This window comes from Sturnira hondurensis, unplaced genomic scaffold (genome assembly GCF_014824575.4).
Source record: "Sturnira hondurensis isolate 20B ecotype Veracruz unplaced genomic scaffold, ASM1482457v3 Scaffold0022977, whole genome shotgun sequence".
In the NCBI taxonomy this organism is placed as follows: domain Eukaryota; kingdom Metazoa; phylum Chordata; class Mammalia; order Chiroptera; family Phyllostomidae; genus Sturnira; species Sturnira hondurensis.
In genome coordinates, this window is record NW_028095608.1 from 1,480,110 (window position 1) to 1,498,722 (window position 18,613).

An 18,613-nucleotide genomic window follows, 5' to 3' on the forward strand; every position below is an offset into this window, starting at 1 on the left:
TCCATAATGCTATTCTAGGAATCACAAGAAGTCTCAAGCTGCATTCAATGGGCTTGTCATTAGTAATACGGTTGGTCATCTTATTTTGAAAATAGATATAGATACAGAAAGATAAAGCAAATCAGTACGCTAATGCCATTAGGAAGATTATCAATGTTAATAAAAAGAAATACAAAGTATAAAATCTAAGAAAAAGTGAAGTATCGGTATGAATTTATGATTTTTTTCTAAAAAGATACGTATTTCCCAGCTTTTCCCAATAAAAAGGCGAACAAGAAATGATAACCTAATATAAGTGAATGTACCTAGTCCCTGGATTTGTGGTCGTTAAGTACTATTATTTCATTAAAAGAAAATAGGGGCTTTTTACAATTTTTTTATTTTTATTTTTAGACAGAGGGGAAGGGAGGGAGAAAGAGAGACAGAAACATCAATGAGTGGTTGCCTCTCATGTGGCCCCCACTGGGGACCTGGCCCACAACCCAGGCATGTACCCTGACTGTGAATCGAACTTGCAAAACCCTTTGGTTCACAGCTTGCACTCAATCCACTGAGCTATACCAGCCAGGAAAATAGGGGCTTTTTGAGGAAAACTTCGGTTTCGGGTTGGGAAGAATAAACACAGGATGAGTGTGGGACATTCGTCTGTTCCAGAACAAGGAATTTAATCTCATCAACGTGTTCAAAATTAAATGGCCGTGTTAACAGAACCTAACAACTTGAATCTACAGTGGTGTTCATTTAAATATCAAACAGAACAATAACTACAGCAGTTTGAAACTATTTATAAAATTTTTAAGAAAACACCTGAGTTCATAATGATACCTCAAAAATAAAAACAAATACAAAAATTAAACATTGCTAGGGCACCAATTCCTTATTCTAAAAATTAATAAATAAGGTAAATAAGTATTTATCTTGCCTTCCCTGTAGAGACCATATTTTAGGACAGCCAAATAGTTGAGAAGGGAATATTCTTTCCTACAGATGAATCACAGCTGATAGCTCCTGGGGGGATGAGAAACTTAGAGAAATCACAGCTCTGCAACTCCTAATGAAAAGTGGATCTCAGCAACTATCATCAATGGCCACTAAAACCATCAGGTTATAGGTTGAGGGTGAACTTTGTAATGGATGGATCCGGCTGACAGCCATCTCGAAAAGCAGGGCAACTGGACATTCTCTGGCTCCTGCTCTGATGTAATGGAAAACTCACCCCTAGTAAATATTCTTTAAGAAAAGAAAAAAACACAAAAACAAATATGAAGCCAAGAAATGGAATCTAATCAAGGCTCTGAATATACAGCCATAAGGACATAATCGGCCAAATCCAGAACTTGGGAAATTCTACAGAATAAATGACCCAGTTTTATCAACAAATGAGTAACATCAAAAAAATAGTTGGGGAGGGTAACTGCCACAGATTAAAAATATTTAGCACACACCCAACAAATGCAATTTCTGTTTGGTTCCAGAAATAAGCAAACTATTAAAAAGTTATAAAATATCCTGGCCAGGTAGCTCAGTTGGTTAGAGCATCATCCCTACGCACCAGGGTTGTGGGTTTGATCCCTGGTCAGGGCACATACAAGAACCAACTAACAAATGCATGAACAAGTGGAACGAATCAATGTTTGTTTCTCTCTCTCAAGTCAATACTTTTTTAATTATAAGAAATATGGGAAAATTTAAATGCTGATCGAATATTATATGATAATAAGGAATTATTAATATTACTGTGCATGATGTTTTTAAAAAGTCCTTATTGGTTAGAGATACATTCTGAAGTATTTACAAGTAATATGATTTGATACCTGATATCTGTTTCAAAATTATGCAAAGGAAGAAAGAAAAATTGAAGCTGGGTAATGGTCATGTGGGGTTCTTTTTGATTTCTCTCAACTTTAAGGTATGTATATTTGAAAATTTCCATAATAAACTCTAAAAAATAAGGTACAGTAATTTGGTCTTGAGTGCAGAGGTTATCGTAGTGACCAGAGCATAAGGGGTAGAAGCCTGAATACAGAGGGTGGGTGAACAACAGAGAGAGACAGAGAGAGAGAGAGGTAGCTAAACAAAGCCCTTTCCCTGCGATGAAGTGGATTCAGGAGAGAAGAAACCATCGGCCAGAGTCCCAGTGTTTAGGACTGAGTTGGTGCGGGCACGCTGACAGAAGGGAGGCAGAGGAGGAAGGCTGCTGACACGAGGAAACAGGACTGGTAACTAGGGCTGGTTTGGACGGGCGGCTCCTCTGCTGATGGGAAAGACCACTCCACATTCTCCAGGGAAGGAAACCAGGGGCCTGGATGCCCTTCTGCCTCGGGAGGGGAAGACAACGCCCCTCGTGCACTTGAGACAGTCTTGATATCGGAAAGAGCACCTACAAGTTACTTTGAAGCTATAACCTTTTGGTTCCTAATATGATACATCTGGGTTTCCCAGGGATTAAAAGGGATACTTTTCCTATCTTTCACAGGGTCCAGCACAAACAATGCCCCTTTTTTATTACACAGTGTTTTATTACACAGTGTTTTATTACAAAATAACAAGCATGCAATTCTGTAACAACAATATCACACTCAAGCATACCATGTGGCATTTTAGGTGAAATGTTCAAATTAAAACTATAAATTTTTACACCCATATTACCCTACCAGCCACACTGAAGCAGGCCTTACTTCTGCCAAACCCTGTATCTCATCTCTTACTTTACTAATAGGGGCATCATTTATATACAGTGAGCACACAGATATTAAGGGTTCATTCATTTCTATGAGTTTCGACAACCGTGTGTACCCACGTAACCACATGCAACATCTTCGTCTCCCCGGAAAGGTTTCGTGAGGCTCCTTCCCAATCAGTTCCCCTTCTCACTGCCCCCTCCTCACAGAGGCAACCGTCTATCACCGTGTCTCACTCACTGGGTCTCGCTTTCACCTGCTCTTGAACTCTCTTGTGTTTGGCTGTCCCTTAGCCAGTGCAATGTTTAGAGCTCCTTCCACAATGGCAGGTGTATCAGCAGTCTGGCTGTATAAACTCTACTGCACAAATGCAACACAATTTGCTCGTACCCTCTCTTGTTGATAGACTTCTGGGTTCTTTCCAGTATTTTGCTATTAGTGAAAAGACTACCATGCATATTTTTGAACAAGTCTTTTTACAGGCATATATTTTAATTTCTCTTTGGTAAACATCTAAAGATGGAATTTTAGGGTCACAGGTTAACGTGTTTAATATATAAGAAACTGCTAAATAGCTCTCTAACACAGTCATAACCATTTAAACTCTCCCACTGTCATTCTTGAAGTGATAGGATTTATTATACGGTCTGAAATTTTTAAAGGTATTTTGGTTTTGATCATTATAAATACTCAATATTTTTTCTAACTTACTTTTTTCTAACTTTTCAGTCTGAAAATTTTAAAGGTATTTTGGTTTTGATCATTATAAATCATATTTTTTTCTAATCCATCTTTTTTCTAACTTTTCTGTAAATATTTTAAAAACATGTCATATGTACAGCTGTTTGAACTATTCACTATAGATATTTCATGGATAATAAATATAATGCTTTAAAAAAGGTTCCAAACAGTTCTTAGAGAAAAAGCTTTAAGACTCAGTAATAAGCTATAAATGACCCTGTAAGGACTTAACATAAATGAAGGTCTGTTAACATAATGAAGGTCTTAACAGACCTTCATTTAAGTACCGGAAAAGAATGGGGCATAAACTGGTCAAACTGAGACGGGTGAAGAGCATCTGAAGAAAGACCCGGGTGATATATACAATGTTTGACATGAAAATACAATTTGATTCCAGTTCTTGTTTTGTACAATTTGATGTTTCACCAATAGTTTTTATGTATAAAACACTGAGATTCTTACTTGCAGAGATGGGCTGAGGCAGTCTCGTAGTATTTCCTGATAATTTGGTTCACGAACTATCTCAAATATCTGCTTTCTCTGATGGGAAGGGTGGGCGGGTGACAAAATGTGCGCGAGCAGGCTCCCCAGCTGCTTTCGGAAGGTTTCCTTACCAGACCATATGATCTTCATCCACTGCTGCCTGGAACTGCCGGTTTTACTTGAACCCTGACACCAAAGCAGAAATGAACTAGATCAGACTTTTGAAGGAATAATATACTAACCTCAACACAGACCTAAAGAAGATCACGGAACATGTTCTATCCTTGCTCTTTAAAGATAGTGTACATCAGAAAGACGTAGACAACCATACAAACGGTGTTTAAGAGATGGACGTACACCTTTGTTCAAAATAGCCATAAGGCGGGAACAATCCAAATGTGCACTGATGAACGAGTAAACAGAACGTGGTCTATACACAGAACGGGGCGTCACTCAGCCTTAAAAAGGACCGCAGTAACCACACATGCTTGAACAGGGATGAACTGAAAACATTATGCTAAGTGAAATAGGCCACACACAAAAGGCCCATGTTGCATGAAATATGTATTATATAATAACTTATGTGAAGTACCTAGAAAGGCAAATTTCATAGAGGACAGAAAGTAGAACAGAGGCCACAGGCCTGGAGGAGGGGGACGGGAATTAGTGTTCAGTCAACACAGAGCTTCCGTTTAGGAGGGTGCAAGGTCCTGGACACGGATGGTGCTGATGGTCGCACAAAGGTGCGAATGTACTGAACGCTGCCGAATTGTACTCTTAAAAATGGTTCAAATAGTACATTTTATGCTATGTATATTTTACTAAGTTTAAAAAAGGAGAGAAGGATGAAGACACTAAAGTCCTAAAGGACTTATAAAGCTATGTAGGACTTGGAAATTTTAAATAAAAAAAGAAAAAGAACCACCAGAGAACAATGGTAGGTAGGGTCCCACTGATTTTTGCAATACAAAAGAGAAAGGATTTATTATAAAGACTCGAATTAGTACTGAAATATTGAGTGTAATGCTCAAAAGTAAGGACTGCATATAAACTGACCCCCTGCACCTCCCACCAATAGGGACCAAAGAGGCCTCTTCAGCTTGGTCCCATGAGGCTAACCCAGTCCCGATCACATTCCCTGTAAAGGCCCACTTCGGAGTTCAGTCTGAGTTTTGGAATTGCTCTCTCATTTCTTCTGGTCCTAAGGGCCCCATGTGAACTGAATGGCTCAGTTCTAGTGGAACCTTCAGACACCAAGACCTAGTTGCGATGTAGAGCCCGGCAGAAGCATGATTGTGAGCTGGGCTGGAGTTTGATCGGCCTCTGGTATCTGTGGGTTGCGCTGACCCATTCGTTCCCTGTGGTCACTGTAGGTGACTCGCAGAAACCCAAGTGAGTCACTGATGAATGGAGCCTGACACGTGCCCACATTCTTTGTATAATTCTGAAGGAGTCGGACACATTTAAACCAAGATCTAAACTTCATAGTAATTCATAATAATAATCATTTAAGATAGGTACCGATAAAGTACTTTGAAAACAGGCTATTAATTTAAACCTCCACGGAACTGGTTAAAGCCCACCTATCTTCTGCCACCTCCGGCTCTACCGTATCAGAAAGTGGCTTTCGGGCCACGGACGTAAAGCCAACGCTGCACCCAGTGAGTGGGTTCGGGAAGGGGGACTCAGCAGTACTACTCCACTATTAAAAACTCAAGTTGTCCGAGTGTCAGACGACTCTGCGAGGGAGTTTTCTCTCTCATAGAGAGAAAAAACATCTAATGTTTCAAAACATTAAATACAGACAGAAAACTTCTACTGCTTTTGTGTGAATGAACATTCCCCATTTAGTTAATTTACTCACAATAGACACTTTAAATACGTCTACCAGGTACGTGAATATTTCTTTCTGAAATGGATTGGAAACAGAAGTACGCTCATGATGAGTATTTCCTTCAGTCTCAGTCTGGGAAACTGTGCTCTTGCTTTGAGTGGCATTTTCTGGAGTGCTCAAAATGTCAACAATGTCCGGATTAAACTCTGAATTAAAAAAAGAATAAAAATTAGTCAAACCACTGATACCTAGCCATTCCAAGTGTAATGATGCTGGTAAAAATACTCTGTGTAATTTCTAAGTCAGCTGTCACAATATTAATGTGCAGGAGTGCATTAGCTGTAGAATGTACTAGAGGGGAGTGATCTTACTTAAAACAGTGTAGAAATTTAAACGTATGTAAACCATGCAATTCTAAATTAAAGATTTATCTCACTAATGAAGGTGAATTAAACTGTGAAATTACGAAGCCATGAGGTTCTCGCACACACTGAACGATTGGCCTGTGCGGCCCGTAAGGCCCGTGTGGCATCGGCAGCAGGCGGGCGAGCTGAGCTGCCTCTCTGCTGCATGGCCCCAGTGTGTGCAGTGTGGCCCCACTATGTGCTGCGCGAGCGGTGCCCGTAGTTCAAGTGCAAGGTCTAGCCTGAGCTCTGGGGTCCCGAATATAGAGAGGTTTAAAAAAATCTCGGTTCTATTATTTTTCTAATGATTAACAAGTACTGTTTTCTTTTTCCTGCCTTCTAGGGGTTATTTGGACATTTCTTAGAATTCCATTTTGACTTATCTATAGTGCTTTTTGAGTATTTTTTGCATAGCTTTTTAGTGGTTGCTCTAGATATTACATTTTATATATAAATCTATAAATCATTAGCTACTATAGAAGTATAAATGTGATATTACTATACATATCAGAATGGCTACAGTTAACAACAGTGACCATCCAAATACATACAAGGACTGAAAAAAACCAGACCACTCATACATATGAAATTACACAGTCACTCTGGGGAAGCCTGGCAGTTTCTCAACCAGAAGAGAACACACACTACCACACCACCCGACAGCCACACTCCTGGGTGTTTATCCTGGGGAAATGTAGACTACGTTCACACAGAAGCCCACACCTGTGTGACAGCAGCTTTATTTGTACCAGCTCCAAACGGGAAACAGACCAGATAGTCTTTCAACAGGTGCAGGGCTAACCAAATCGTGCCGTGTCCACACTGTGGGACACTACTTGAAAAAAACAAACCAATGTCTCTACTAGGCCAGCTCTAAAAAACTATGCTGAGTGAGAACAGCCAAGGCTACATTCTGTACAGTTCCATTTATGTAACATTTCTGAAATGACGAAAATGTAGGAAAGAACAGACTAGAGGCTGCCAGTGACTATGGAGGGGTGGGGCGGGGAGAGGGTGCGTGTGACTACAAAAAGGCAACATAAGGAGTCCTTGTGGTGACGGAGCGCTCTGTTTCTCGGCTCTGTAATATCCTGGTAGTGATGTTGGCAGTGATGCTCCATAATCCATTGGGGGGAACTGGATAAAGCATATGTGAGATCTCTGTAATAATTCTCAGCTACTACACATGAATCTATTAATATGATTACAATGGTCACACCTTACCTGTGGTTTCACTTTCCACAATTTTAGTTATCCATAACTGACATGTAAAAATATTTTATGTAAAACTGCAGAAATAAACAATTCATAAATTTTAAAAATATTTTATTTATTTATTTTTTAGAGAGAAGGGAAGGGAGGGAGAGAAACATCAATGTGTGGTTGCCTCCCAAGCGCCCTCTACTGGGGACCTGACCTGCAACCCAGGCATGTGCCCTGACTGGGAATTGAACCAGTGACCCCTTTGGTTCACAGGCCAGCAGCCAATCCACTGAGCCACACCAGCCCAAGCCACAAGTTTTAAATTGCACACTGTTGTGAGTAGTGTGCTGAAATCTCCCACTACCCACCCTGGGATGTGAACCATCCCCGCATCCGGATATCAACACTGCAGATGCTCCCTGGCTGTCAGCCAGTCTGCAGCTACCTTGACTATCAGGTTGAGTGTTGTGGTATCATAGTGCTTGTGTCCAAGTCACCCTTATTTTACTTAATCATGGCCCCAAAGCGCAAGAGTAGTGATACTGGCAATTCGGCTGTGCCAAAGAGAAGCTGGAAAGTGCTTCCTTTAAATGAGAAGAACGTATATAAAGGAAAAAACAGTATATAAGGGGTTCAGTACTACCCGTGGTTTCAGGCATCCATTGGAAGGGGTGTCTTAAAAAAAACTTTAAAAAGTCAATCTAGGCCAGCATTTAACACATTGAAAAATGGACTTTATTCAAGACTATTATTTTAATAGTATGGAAACCTATTCGGTTCCTTCGTAAATTACTTTCCTTTTGATGCAAAACCTGGGCAGTGACACACTGTTCTCTAGTCTTACCTTGATGAATGACCCTGTTAACGGCCAGAATGGTGAGCCGCTGCAGTCTCTGGGCCAGCTCCGCTTCGGTCGCCTGGACGGGGTTCTCCTGGCTCATCCTCCGCTGCATCATCACGTGAAGTTCGTCACTCGCCACCGAACGCATTTTCATTAGGAGGGAGTCGGTTTGAGCAAGGGGAAACTTCCAAGGACCTTCAAATATAAGTTAAAGTGTCAAATGCCAGAGTTAACAAGATCAAGGAAACTATTTTTGCTGCAAGCTTTTGATCATTAGAACATGAAAAGAATTTAACACAAAGTTAATTTACACAAAGGAAAGAGAATTATTAAGAGAAAGTGATGTTTCTCCCTCTTTGAACAAGTACAATAGTAATTTTGATCTCAAAGTCCTAAATAAAAATGGTTTAGGAGGATGGCTACTATTTGGCAAAATTTGAGTCTCCAGAAAAACTCCAAGAATTAGAAGGGTACATTAGTAGTAGTACCCTTCTAGTTCAGAATGTTTTGACAAAATATTTTCAAATACTGTTGCAGTTCCTTGTATTACAAAATAATCAATAAATTTTTATTTTATTTTTTATTAAAGATATTATTTATTTATTTTTAGAGAGAGGGGAAGAGAGGGAGAAACAGAAGGAGAGAAACATCACTGTGAGAGAAAAACATCAATTGACTGCCTCTCATAAGCGCCCCAAATGGGCGCGAAACCGCAACCCAGGCATGTGCCCTGACCGGTATTGAACCTGTGACCTTATGCTTTTCCAGACAATGTCCAACCAACTGAGCCACACCGGTCAGGGCATCCATGGATTTTTAAAGCACATTGGGTTTCAGTAAGAACATTACCATTTCTGTATAATTGAGTTTTATGAAATAGTTCTGAGAAGTGCATACAGTGACATAGTGGAAATCAGTCAAATGAAGGTGAGGAGATCAGAAAGGTGAATAACATTCCGGTGATTCGCTAATAAATGACTTGCTGCACATGCATCACTTGTGATTTAATCCTACACAAGCACTTCCCGAGAAATGTTTCCTCAGATTGAACAGGTAGAGTCGGCACTCAGCACCGTTACTGCACCTGCTCCGAGAGGTACCACACAGGGAGTGGATCCAGGAGGAAATGGGGGGAACGAGTCTTGACGGAGCTCGCTGAAGGAAAAGGGCATCGGGAGTTGACCATAGGACCGAAAATGGTGTCTCGGTAGGTGAGAAGCAGTGGAACCCTTCATTGGAATTGAACCTTTGTTTTAGATTATGAAAACATGTATCAATTTCCATAAGTAGTCTCTATAAAGATTACTTACATATAATTAAAATATGACATTTTAATGACTCATCCTGAAAGATATTTAAATATTTTAATAGCATTTCAGATTGTCCACTATTTTAGGTAATCAATATTTTTAATCAGTTAATACACTTTGGTGGGTAGAGTCACCTTTGAGACAAAAAAATCAAGCAAATAAAAAGAAAAATTTCATATCCATGATATATTCAAGAATAATACTTCAGACTATGTCCTTAGTTTAAGCAGATTCTCCCCAGTGTCCATTTCTCCAACCGCTTCCATCTGGGTGAGCAGCCAGTGTCCATGGTTCACAGCGTGGCCACACAGTGAACGGGGAGGGCGGAGCCTCGTGCAGGGCCATGCACTCCGCAAAGTGGGGGCTTCGCCCTCGTGCTCTGAGGCGACCCTGCGCTGATGCAGCCCTAAGTACACTTTTCCTAAGCCTCAGTTTCCTCATATGTAAAGCATGAATTAGGAAGAAAAAAGAGCCTTACCCACAGGCAGACATTTTTCACTAGCTGACACTATATTAAATATACTTATTTACAGGTTTGTTGATCATTTTCTCCAGGAAAATATAAGTTCCATAAAAGCAGACAAAATGATAACTGGTACATGGCTAATGCTCAATAAATAGAGTTGATGGTTGGAAGAATGGACAAAGAGGATTGTTCTGTAGATTAATAAAGTAATAGCCACAAAACACAATGCCTACCTCATATGAGGAATCAAAAGTTGTTAATAGTTGGTAATATCAATGGTTGAAATGTAAAGAAAATTCATAGAATATATATATATACACACACACACATACTTATTTATAACAGTTTAAATTTATGTGTCCTTTAATGCCTTAATGCTTTCTTCCACATTCATTATCAAGGTTATGTATAGTTTTGCATATTGATAAGCAGTAAAAAAACATATAAAAGAATGTATATTGCTACCCTGTTTATAATAGCAAGAACAAGAAAGGAAAAAAAACCACCTTTGTTTATTGATAAAGCTTAGGAAAGACAACCATGGCAAGTTAATATAATAGATTTTTATGCATTTTTTAAACATAAAGAATATTTATAGTATATGGAAAGGTATCTATAATACATTGTTCAGAAATAGAAATCAGTTACAAACAAGGTAGAGTACCACATTGCTGAGGCAAACTTACACTTTCTCTCACATAGCTCTATACCAAAAACCCACACAGAGGCTGGGGAGCTCGTGCCCTGTTCACTGGTCACAGAGAACTACCAGCATTGGGTGGAAGAACGGAGCACTGAGTGAGACTGCAAGGCGGCTACACCGGCAGTAAAATGGCACCTGCCACCCCCCTCCCCCAGCCCCGGTATGAGGACTGAATGTGGAAACGTGATGACCGTACTGCTCAGGGCACTCTGGCCCAACCCACAGATACCCCGACACCCAGTCTGCATCAGCCTGTCTGTTATCAAACCACCCTGTGTAGCCCTCACAGAAGCAGTAGCTGCCGGCTGTCCCCACAAGTCCTGCTGGAGGTATGGGGTGGCAGTGGGGCTGGAGGCATCATTTGTCTCAGCAGTTTTCAATAAATGCTAAATGAGTCTGTTTGGAAAAAAGCCAGCCCACACCAACAAGAGAGCTTGTTTTACACTAAACCTTTGTGGGACAGGTCACCATGTACACAATGGACACGGGGCATCAGAAACCCCTTAGTCACTTTTGTATCACGACAAATGGACTCAGTGGCTTCAGAACCACACCACCCAGAGCAGAGAGGCTGCAGTATCTGAATCTCTCGTAAGCACAGGGTGCAAAGCCAATATGTTTGACAACTTTTGCTAACAGTGAACAAACAGAATAAAGTCTTCCCCAAATACCTGTGTAAAACAACATGGAAGGAACTAAATGGCAACTTAACACATATGAAGTGGCATTTTGTGATAGGACTCAGAAGTATTTTAATTAAGGTCGTATTTAAAGTAAGAAACTTCTTGAGAGAGGTCTAAAGATATAGGTCCTAGAGATCTGACACCCGGTGTGACTGATGCAGCTGGTGTAGGTCAAAAAAAGAAGAGTGTAGGTGTGAGTGACATGGCTGGTGTAGGACACAGAGGACAGAGTATAGGTGTGAATGATGAGGCTGGTGTAGGACACAGAGGACAGAGTGTAGGTGTGAGTGACGTGGCTGGTGTAGGACACAGAGGACAGAGTATAGGTGTGAATGAGGCTGGTGTAGGACACAGAGGACAGAGTGTAGGTGTGAGTGACGTGGCTGGTGTAGGACACAGAGGACAGAATATAGGTGTGAATGATGAGGCTGGTGTAGGACACAGAGGACAGAGTATAGGTGTGAGTGACGTGGCTGGTGTAGGATACAGAGGACAGAGTATAGGTGTGAATGATGAGGCTGGTATAGGACAAAGAAGACAGGGTGCAGGTGTGAGAGATGTGGCTGGTATAGGACACAGAGGGCAGAATGTAGGTATAAATGATGTGGCTGGTGTAGGACACAGAGGGGAGAGTGTAGGTGTGAGTGACCTGGCTGGGTAGGACTCAGAGGGGAGAGTGTAGGTGTGAGTGATGTAGATGTTGCTGTTCCAGCAGCCTGTTATTCTTGGCCTTAGTTGACCTGTTAAATGAGGAGCCTGGACCCCCTGTCTTCTAAGAGCTTTCATCAAGTTCGAGTTGGTAGGGTCTGGCAAGCCTCACAGGGGTGACTGCAACTGCACTGACAAAGTGAAAAATACCGGCCCAGGAGAATTGGTCAGGAAAGTCAGGGAAAAAAAAAGAATGTCCTAGAGAAAGGATGAAATGTTCATTATCCACTTCAGAACAACTGAAACGAACAAATAATGAATAACAAACTTGGAGCGAGGCACAGCTCCAGCTCAAGGTGATAAAAATGCTAGTATCTGGAGAGACAGAGGACAATGTGTTAGAGAAATCACAGGGAAAACAGGAAGCAACAGGAGGGCTAAGTGCAGGCCTGGGCCCAGAGCGATGGGAAACTCCTTCAGGGACCTAGGGGTAAAGGAGGAGAAGGAGAGAGAGCAGCAAGAAAGAAAGCAGTGAAGGGACACTTTCCTATGGGCACAGAGCGGGTTCCGTACAGTCACTGACTGCGCAGGGAGTCCTGCAAAGGGAAGGCACTGCAGCAGCCACCACCCGGCACGCAGGAAGCTGGGCGTTACTGCCAGACTTGGGATAAGTGAAATTCTGGCTGGGACAAGAGGTACGACTGGGAGCCCACTCCAGAGAGCAGACTGTTCGGATGCTCAACGAAGGAAGGCTGTAGAGGGCAATGGGGGTGTTTAGATGTTTTGTTTACACAAGCTTTTTTCCAGGATAATCTAAACATACTACAGCAAAACAATGTACATTGAACAGTTTTCTCTTCAGATGAGTTTCTTTCCACGTAGTTTTAAAATCTGTCATAGAACTGGACACAGTGAAGGCGTGTAACAAATGTAGAAGAAAAATCTGGATTGAAAAGCCCTTAAGACTTCAAGGGTGATTACTCTTCCAACAATTGCCCAAGTACTCTGATCGGACATGCCTCTGTGTCATATGTATCTAGCACTCAAACATACACGTGTATGTATGTGTGGGTGTGCCATACATATCCAATGTGTGTATGTGTGGTGTTTTATGCTATCTTTCTGGATTATGTATATGAAATTCATAGCAAAGTTTGTGGAAATATAAGGAAGTCTAACAATACTAATGCTTATTATTTGATGCTTTGTACTAATTCACAGCAAGCCCTGACGTCACGTGTGTTCTAACCACTTGTTAGCCATCATTGCCTCCTGCCTGCACCCCCAACCACCTCTCCTGCTCTCCCCGAATTTTCCCTCCACACAGGAGCCGCATTGGTCCTTACAAATGAAAACCTGAGTATGTCCTGCCACCTATGTTACACCTTGGCTGACATCTCATTAGGATGAAGTCTGAACTCTGTCACACAGCTGCTGCGACCACATGCACTGGCCCGTGCCGGCGGGGCAGCCTCATCCGCATCACTCACCCAGCGCTCCACTCCAGCCAATGGCTTCCTTTCACTTCTGAGCAAGGCTTGCTTTCTCCTGCCTCAGCACTCGCATGTGGGCTGCCCACTCTGCCAGAGACACACAGCCTCTGAGCCTCTCCCTGGCCAACTCCTTTTTATTTATGTTTAAATCTCACCTCCTTAGACACATCCTCCCTCCTGATAAACTGGTTGCCCCGTTATTGGTCTCATGCCTACTCCCTACAATTCTCTGCCACTTTATAATCTCTGCAAGGGCTGATTCTGTGTCTGTCCTTTAAATCGTTGTATTCTCAACATTTAATGCATCGCTTAGCACATAGTAGGTGCTCAGGAGAAAATTAAATGAGAAGAGCACTGAGAAGAAAGCAGCGAGTAGCTTCTTCTGGGAGGAAAACTATCTCAAGTTTTATAGCTTAAGTTTTTAAGCTAATAGTATTAAAAATGCAAATGGCATTTGAATGTAGGAAAGCCAAGCTACCTACAACTCACAGTTATCACAGTGTTAGTCCGTTACTCACCAGCAATGCTCTTCCGCTTTTGAGATACTGTATGAGGGGGAGAGGAAGGTAACTGGAATGAATTTGTAAGGTTTTCTGAGTCATGGTTTGCAGTGGTCCTTATAAATTCCATAGCAGCCTGGAGAACTCGGAACTGCAGTGCAACAGCCATATCTAAAAACAGCAGGGACTAGAATGTTTTCAAGCTATGTGGTTGTCAATTTTGATTTTTATATTCATACAATGTCTAAGGGTTTTACTAGAATAAATTAAAATTTGTATTTCATCCTATTTATTTATCCACAGCGAGGACATTTTTTCATTGCTTTTAGAGAGAGAGGAACATCAATGCAATAGAGAAGCATCTATTGGTTGCCTCCTATAGGCGCCTGGACCAGGAACCATATGCATCTGGCTTCTCCCAGACTGACTAGGGATCGAACCCACAATCTCAGGTACGTGGCCTGACTGGGAATCGGACCTTCAACCTTTTAGTTATAGGATGACGCTCTGACCAACTGAGCCACACTGGCCAGAGCTAAATTAAAAATTTTAAATCAACATGGGTTCTTCATGGTAGTAAACATTTTTTAACTGTCTTTAAAAGCAATTTTGAAGCAAATTTTCAAATGGTCACTACAAAATACTAGCCCACAAATTTATTTCATTTTATATAATTGTTTTAAAGAACGAACTTTTTAATAAGTAAGTCAAAAGTTTAACCAGAAATTTTCACTTTTCTGTTTAATGTTTGCCATTAATGAAAACTGAAGGGCATTATTATTCAACATTAGCCTTTCAATTCTACTTGGTAAGAAAAATCAGCAGCTTCTTTAATATGTTGTCTGCTACTAATTACATAGAAACATCACTTTAAAAAATTTTTTTACCACTTAAAAAGGCTTCTTTTTAAAGCCGATAGGTATCATCACAAATTAGTATAACCTTTCCAAGAAGAAAGGGATTAGGTTCAAATAACATTTTTGGCTACTATACAACTCCCCCCAAAACTCCATCAAAATTAAATCTTACTTTGTGTCCTCTTGTTTTTGCTGTTTTGAAGATATCCAAGCAATACAATAAGGTCTTCAATAACTCGAAAGTACTGTGAGCCCGATGAACTGCAGGCATGGACTGTAACAGCTATGAAAAGTTGCTGTATATCACAAGCAAGCAATTTGTATTCATTCAAAGGCATGCTAAAGAAAGAGAAAAAGAATTTAAGGCCAAGAGACCGTGTTGAAATTCTCGTTCTGCCAGCAGTCACTTCACTAGCGGACACACTTTTTCAATATTTACTCATGCTCCCTCTATGGAGGGCAATCTGAACTGCATGCTGACAGGAGACATAGGAGGACACACCCTGGTTCTTGTCAAAAAGCTGACTGTCTTGCAGAGAACCAGATGAACAAAGACATACCCACAAACAGTAAATCGCAAGAAGTGTAACAACTGAGGTCAACATAAGCTACTATAGGGAAATCTAGGCAGGTTCCCAGCCCACACTGAAGGTGGGGATTTTGTAGGTATGAATACGAACAGTCTGTGAAGGCTTCTCAGAAAGATAAATTTGAATATGTTAGTTAACCTCTCTGAATCTCACTTATAGTTATTTTAAAGATTCAGAGAGGTAATAGGTTTGAATATATATTAACCACTCATAAATACCTAATACATATGAATGTTACTTCTGCCCCTCAATTTTTAACCTTGATAACCTACTTTAATGTGTAATACTAAGTATAAATACTTATATCCATTTACTTTTCTAAATCAAACAAGAGTTAGAACTGGCTATTGTTTTGGGACCATTAATAAAGCATATTAGGAACATTCAGCAAGTATAATTTATTTCTAAAAACAACAACAAACTACTTTGAGAAGAAGCCTGCATGCACGCTTCCCGAGTTCCGCCAATTTCACGCTCTGTGCTGCAGTCCAGACCAGGTATTCTGAGGAGCTGCGATACCCTGTATTTCTCATACGCCTGGCTCACAGATCCTAAACGGACCAGGTGCCCGATAAGCACTGAACTGAGCTGAGTATGAGGAGTGTCCCTTGTACTCAGGGCGTCCTTGGCCTAAAGCAGCGATTTCTAGCCTTTTTCATCTCATGGCACACAGAAACAAATTACTAAAATTCTGTGGCACACCAAAAAGTATATTATGTTTTTTGATGATCTGACAAGAAAATGGATATAATTTCGATTCATTCTCACTGGACAGCTATTCTTGTGTTGACTGTTGTCATTTTTTAGTTGTATTTTATTGTTTATGCTATTACGGTTGTCCCAATTTTCCCCCTTTGCCCCCCCCCCCAGTCCCCCATTCCCTCAGGCAATCCCCACAGTGTTGTCCATGTCCAGGGATCATGCATGTAGGTCCTCTGGCTGCTCTCTTCCCTGTGCTGTACTTCACATCCCCTGACTGTTCTGTGACTACCAATTTGTACTTCTTAATCCCTTCACCTTTTTTACTTATCCCTCCAAACCCCCTCTTATTTGGAAACCATCAAAACATTCTTTGTATCTATGATTCTTTTTATCTTCTGCTTGTTTACTTATTTATTTTGGTTTTTTTAGATTCAATTGTTGATAGATATATATTTATTGCCATTTTATTGTTCACATTTTTTATATTCATCTTCTTAAAGAAGACCCTTTAACATTTCCTATAATGCTGATTTGGTGGTGATAAACTCCTTCAGCTTTTTCTTCTCTGAGAAGCTTTTTATCTGTCCTTTGATTCTAAATGATAGCTTTGCTGGGTAGAGTAATCTTGATTATAGGTCCTTGCTTTTCACCACTTTGAATATTTCTTACCAATCCCTTCTAGCCTGCAAAGTTTCTTTTGAGAAATCAGCTGACAATCTTATTGGAGTTCCCTTATAGATAACTAACTGCTTTTCTCTTGCTATTTTTAAGATTCTCTCTTTGTGTTTAACCTTTGGCATTTCAATTGTGATGTATCTTGGTTGTCTTTTTTAAATCTGACAATCTAGGGAATATTAACTCTGGGACCCTGACTAAACAGTCAGGTATTACATATTTTGAAAATTCTCTGACGTATTGGTTGAAAGTCACTGGCCTAAAAATTCATCAGGATATGCTCCACCTTTTCTGCAAAAATGTAGATAGCACTCAATGTTTGAACCTGCAATGAGATGGTGCTCCTGGAGATATATATTCTAATATTATGCTACTAAAAATGTTATACTGTACGTCATAAATGAAAACACCAAAGGAACAAAGTTCAAATAAAAATATAATCTCCTACATATTTCTTAAAGCTGCTAATAATCAATTTGGCAGCCAGCCACGTGCCAATATACTTTGGCCATTACAAATTAATTTACGGTAGCAGATATAAAAGAAGGATGGCACGAGTGCAAAACACAGGCTTTAACCGTGAGACACACAGTCTCATGTTCTCTGCTATTTACTAGCTGTGTGATCTTCCACCGACAATATCCCTCTAATCCTCAGTCTCCTGTTCCTGGCGGCATAATAATTTTTATAAGACCATAACTAGAAGCTTTGTAAATATACAGGGTGGGGAAAAGTTAGTTTATAGTTGTGAATATGCAAAACACAGAGTTTATTATATTATTATAATATTTATTAATTATTGTGTTATTTTCCATATGAACAATGGTAAACCTATGTGTGCGCAACCCTGAATTTGAAGGGAGTTAAATTTATTCAACTTGACTTCAAGTTCTAGATACCTAGCAACAGGTTGTATAAATACCTTCTTGTGTGTGTATATATATATATATATATATATATATATATATGTATGTATATGAGAGGGGAAAGGAGGGAAAAAGAGAGAGAAAGAAATATTGATGAGAAACGTCAATTCTTTTGTAGGAGCCCCAATTGGGGACCAAACCCACGACCTAGGCATGTGCCCTGACTGAGAATTGAAATCATGACCTTTCGGTTTACAGGACAATGACCAGCCTACTTAGCCACACCTACCACAGCTAAATACCTTCTTTTACCCTAACTTTGTTGCAAATGATGGAAAATACGCCTCCTCCAAATGTCATCTAACTTAATCTAATCAGTTTTGTAGAAAGTTCTCTTTCCACAATACTCATCAGATGTAACTTTGAATAATGATTTAAAACTTACTTCTTTTCTAGTCCGTTCAGGGCTGCTACTGTGTTACATAACACGTAGAGAAGGCCATTATCCAGCAACATATCTGCCACCTTGGAGCAGGAATTGAGCATTTGGAGAAGAAACAGGAGGGCCATGTGCAGGAGCGCGTTGTCGTATAGAGAGGTCTCTACCAGCCCCAGCACGGGGATGACAGCCCACTTCTGAAACAGCTCCACGCTCTTCACGTCTTCTAGCTCAAACCTGTGATAAATAATGCACAGTTCAGAGCACATCAGAAGTGCTAACCATGAAATAAGAAAAAAATTAGTGCAATACGGGCCATTTTAACCTGATTTTGAGGCTATAAAAAATAAATTTGGGGAACAAAGATTGTTAACCCTTTTTTAAGGCCACAGACGCCTCCAAAGATAAAAGGTGTTGTTAAGTGTACAACAAGGTAAAAACACAAACATACAAATAAAACATATAAATCATTTCATGGTTTTATATGACTCATT

General features: G+C 40.4%; 1 protein-coding gene across 5 annotated transcripts in view; it reads right to left on the minus strand.

The window, feature by feature from the left end:
• Nucleotides 1-18,613, minus strand: part of LYST (lysosomal trafficking regulator) — a 149,838-nt gene that overhangs the window by 48,779 nt on the left and 82,446 nt on the right. For 3 of the 5 annotated variants that reach the window (XM_037037321.1, XM_037037319.1, XM_037037320.1), the window contains exons 26-32: nucleotides 18,126-18,356; nucleotides 15,020-15,186; nucleotides 14,009-14,161; nucleotides 9,272-9,433; nucleotides 8,191-8,382; nucleotides 5,770-5,945; nucleotides 3,885-4,091 (exon numbers count right to left, since the gene is read on the minus strand). In XM_037037321.1, the coding sequence (XP_036893216.1) occupies nucleotides 3,885-4,091; nucleotides 5,770-5,945; nucleotides 8,191-8,382; nucleotides 9,272-9,433; nucleotides 14,009-14,161; nucleotides 15,020-15,186; nucleotides 18,126-18,356 (1,288 nt within the window). The remainder of the gene's footprint in view (nucleotides 1-3,884; nucleotides 4,092-5,769; nucleotides 5,946-8,190; nucleotides 8,383-9,271; nucleotides 9,434-14,008; nucleotides 14,162-15,019; nucleotides 15,187-18,125; nucleotides 18,357-18,613) is intronic. The other 2 variants (XM_037037323.1, XM_037037322.1) reach the window with 1 other exon arrangement.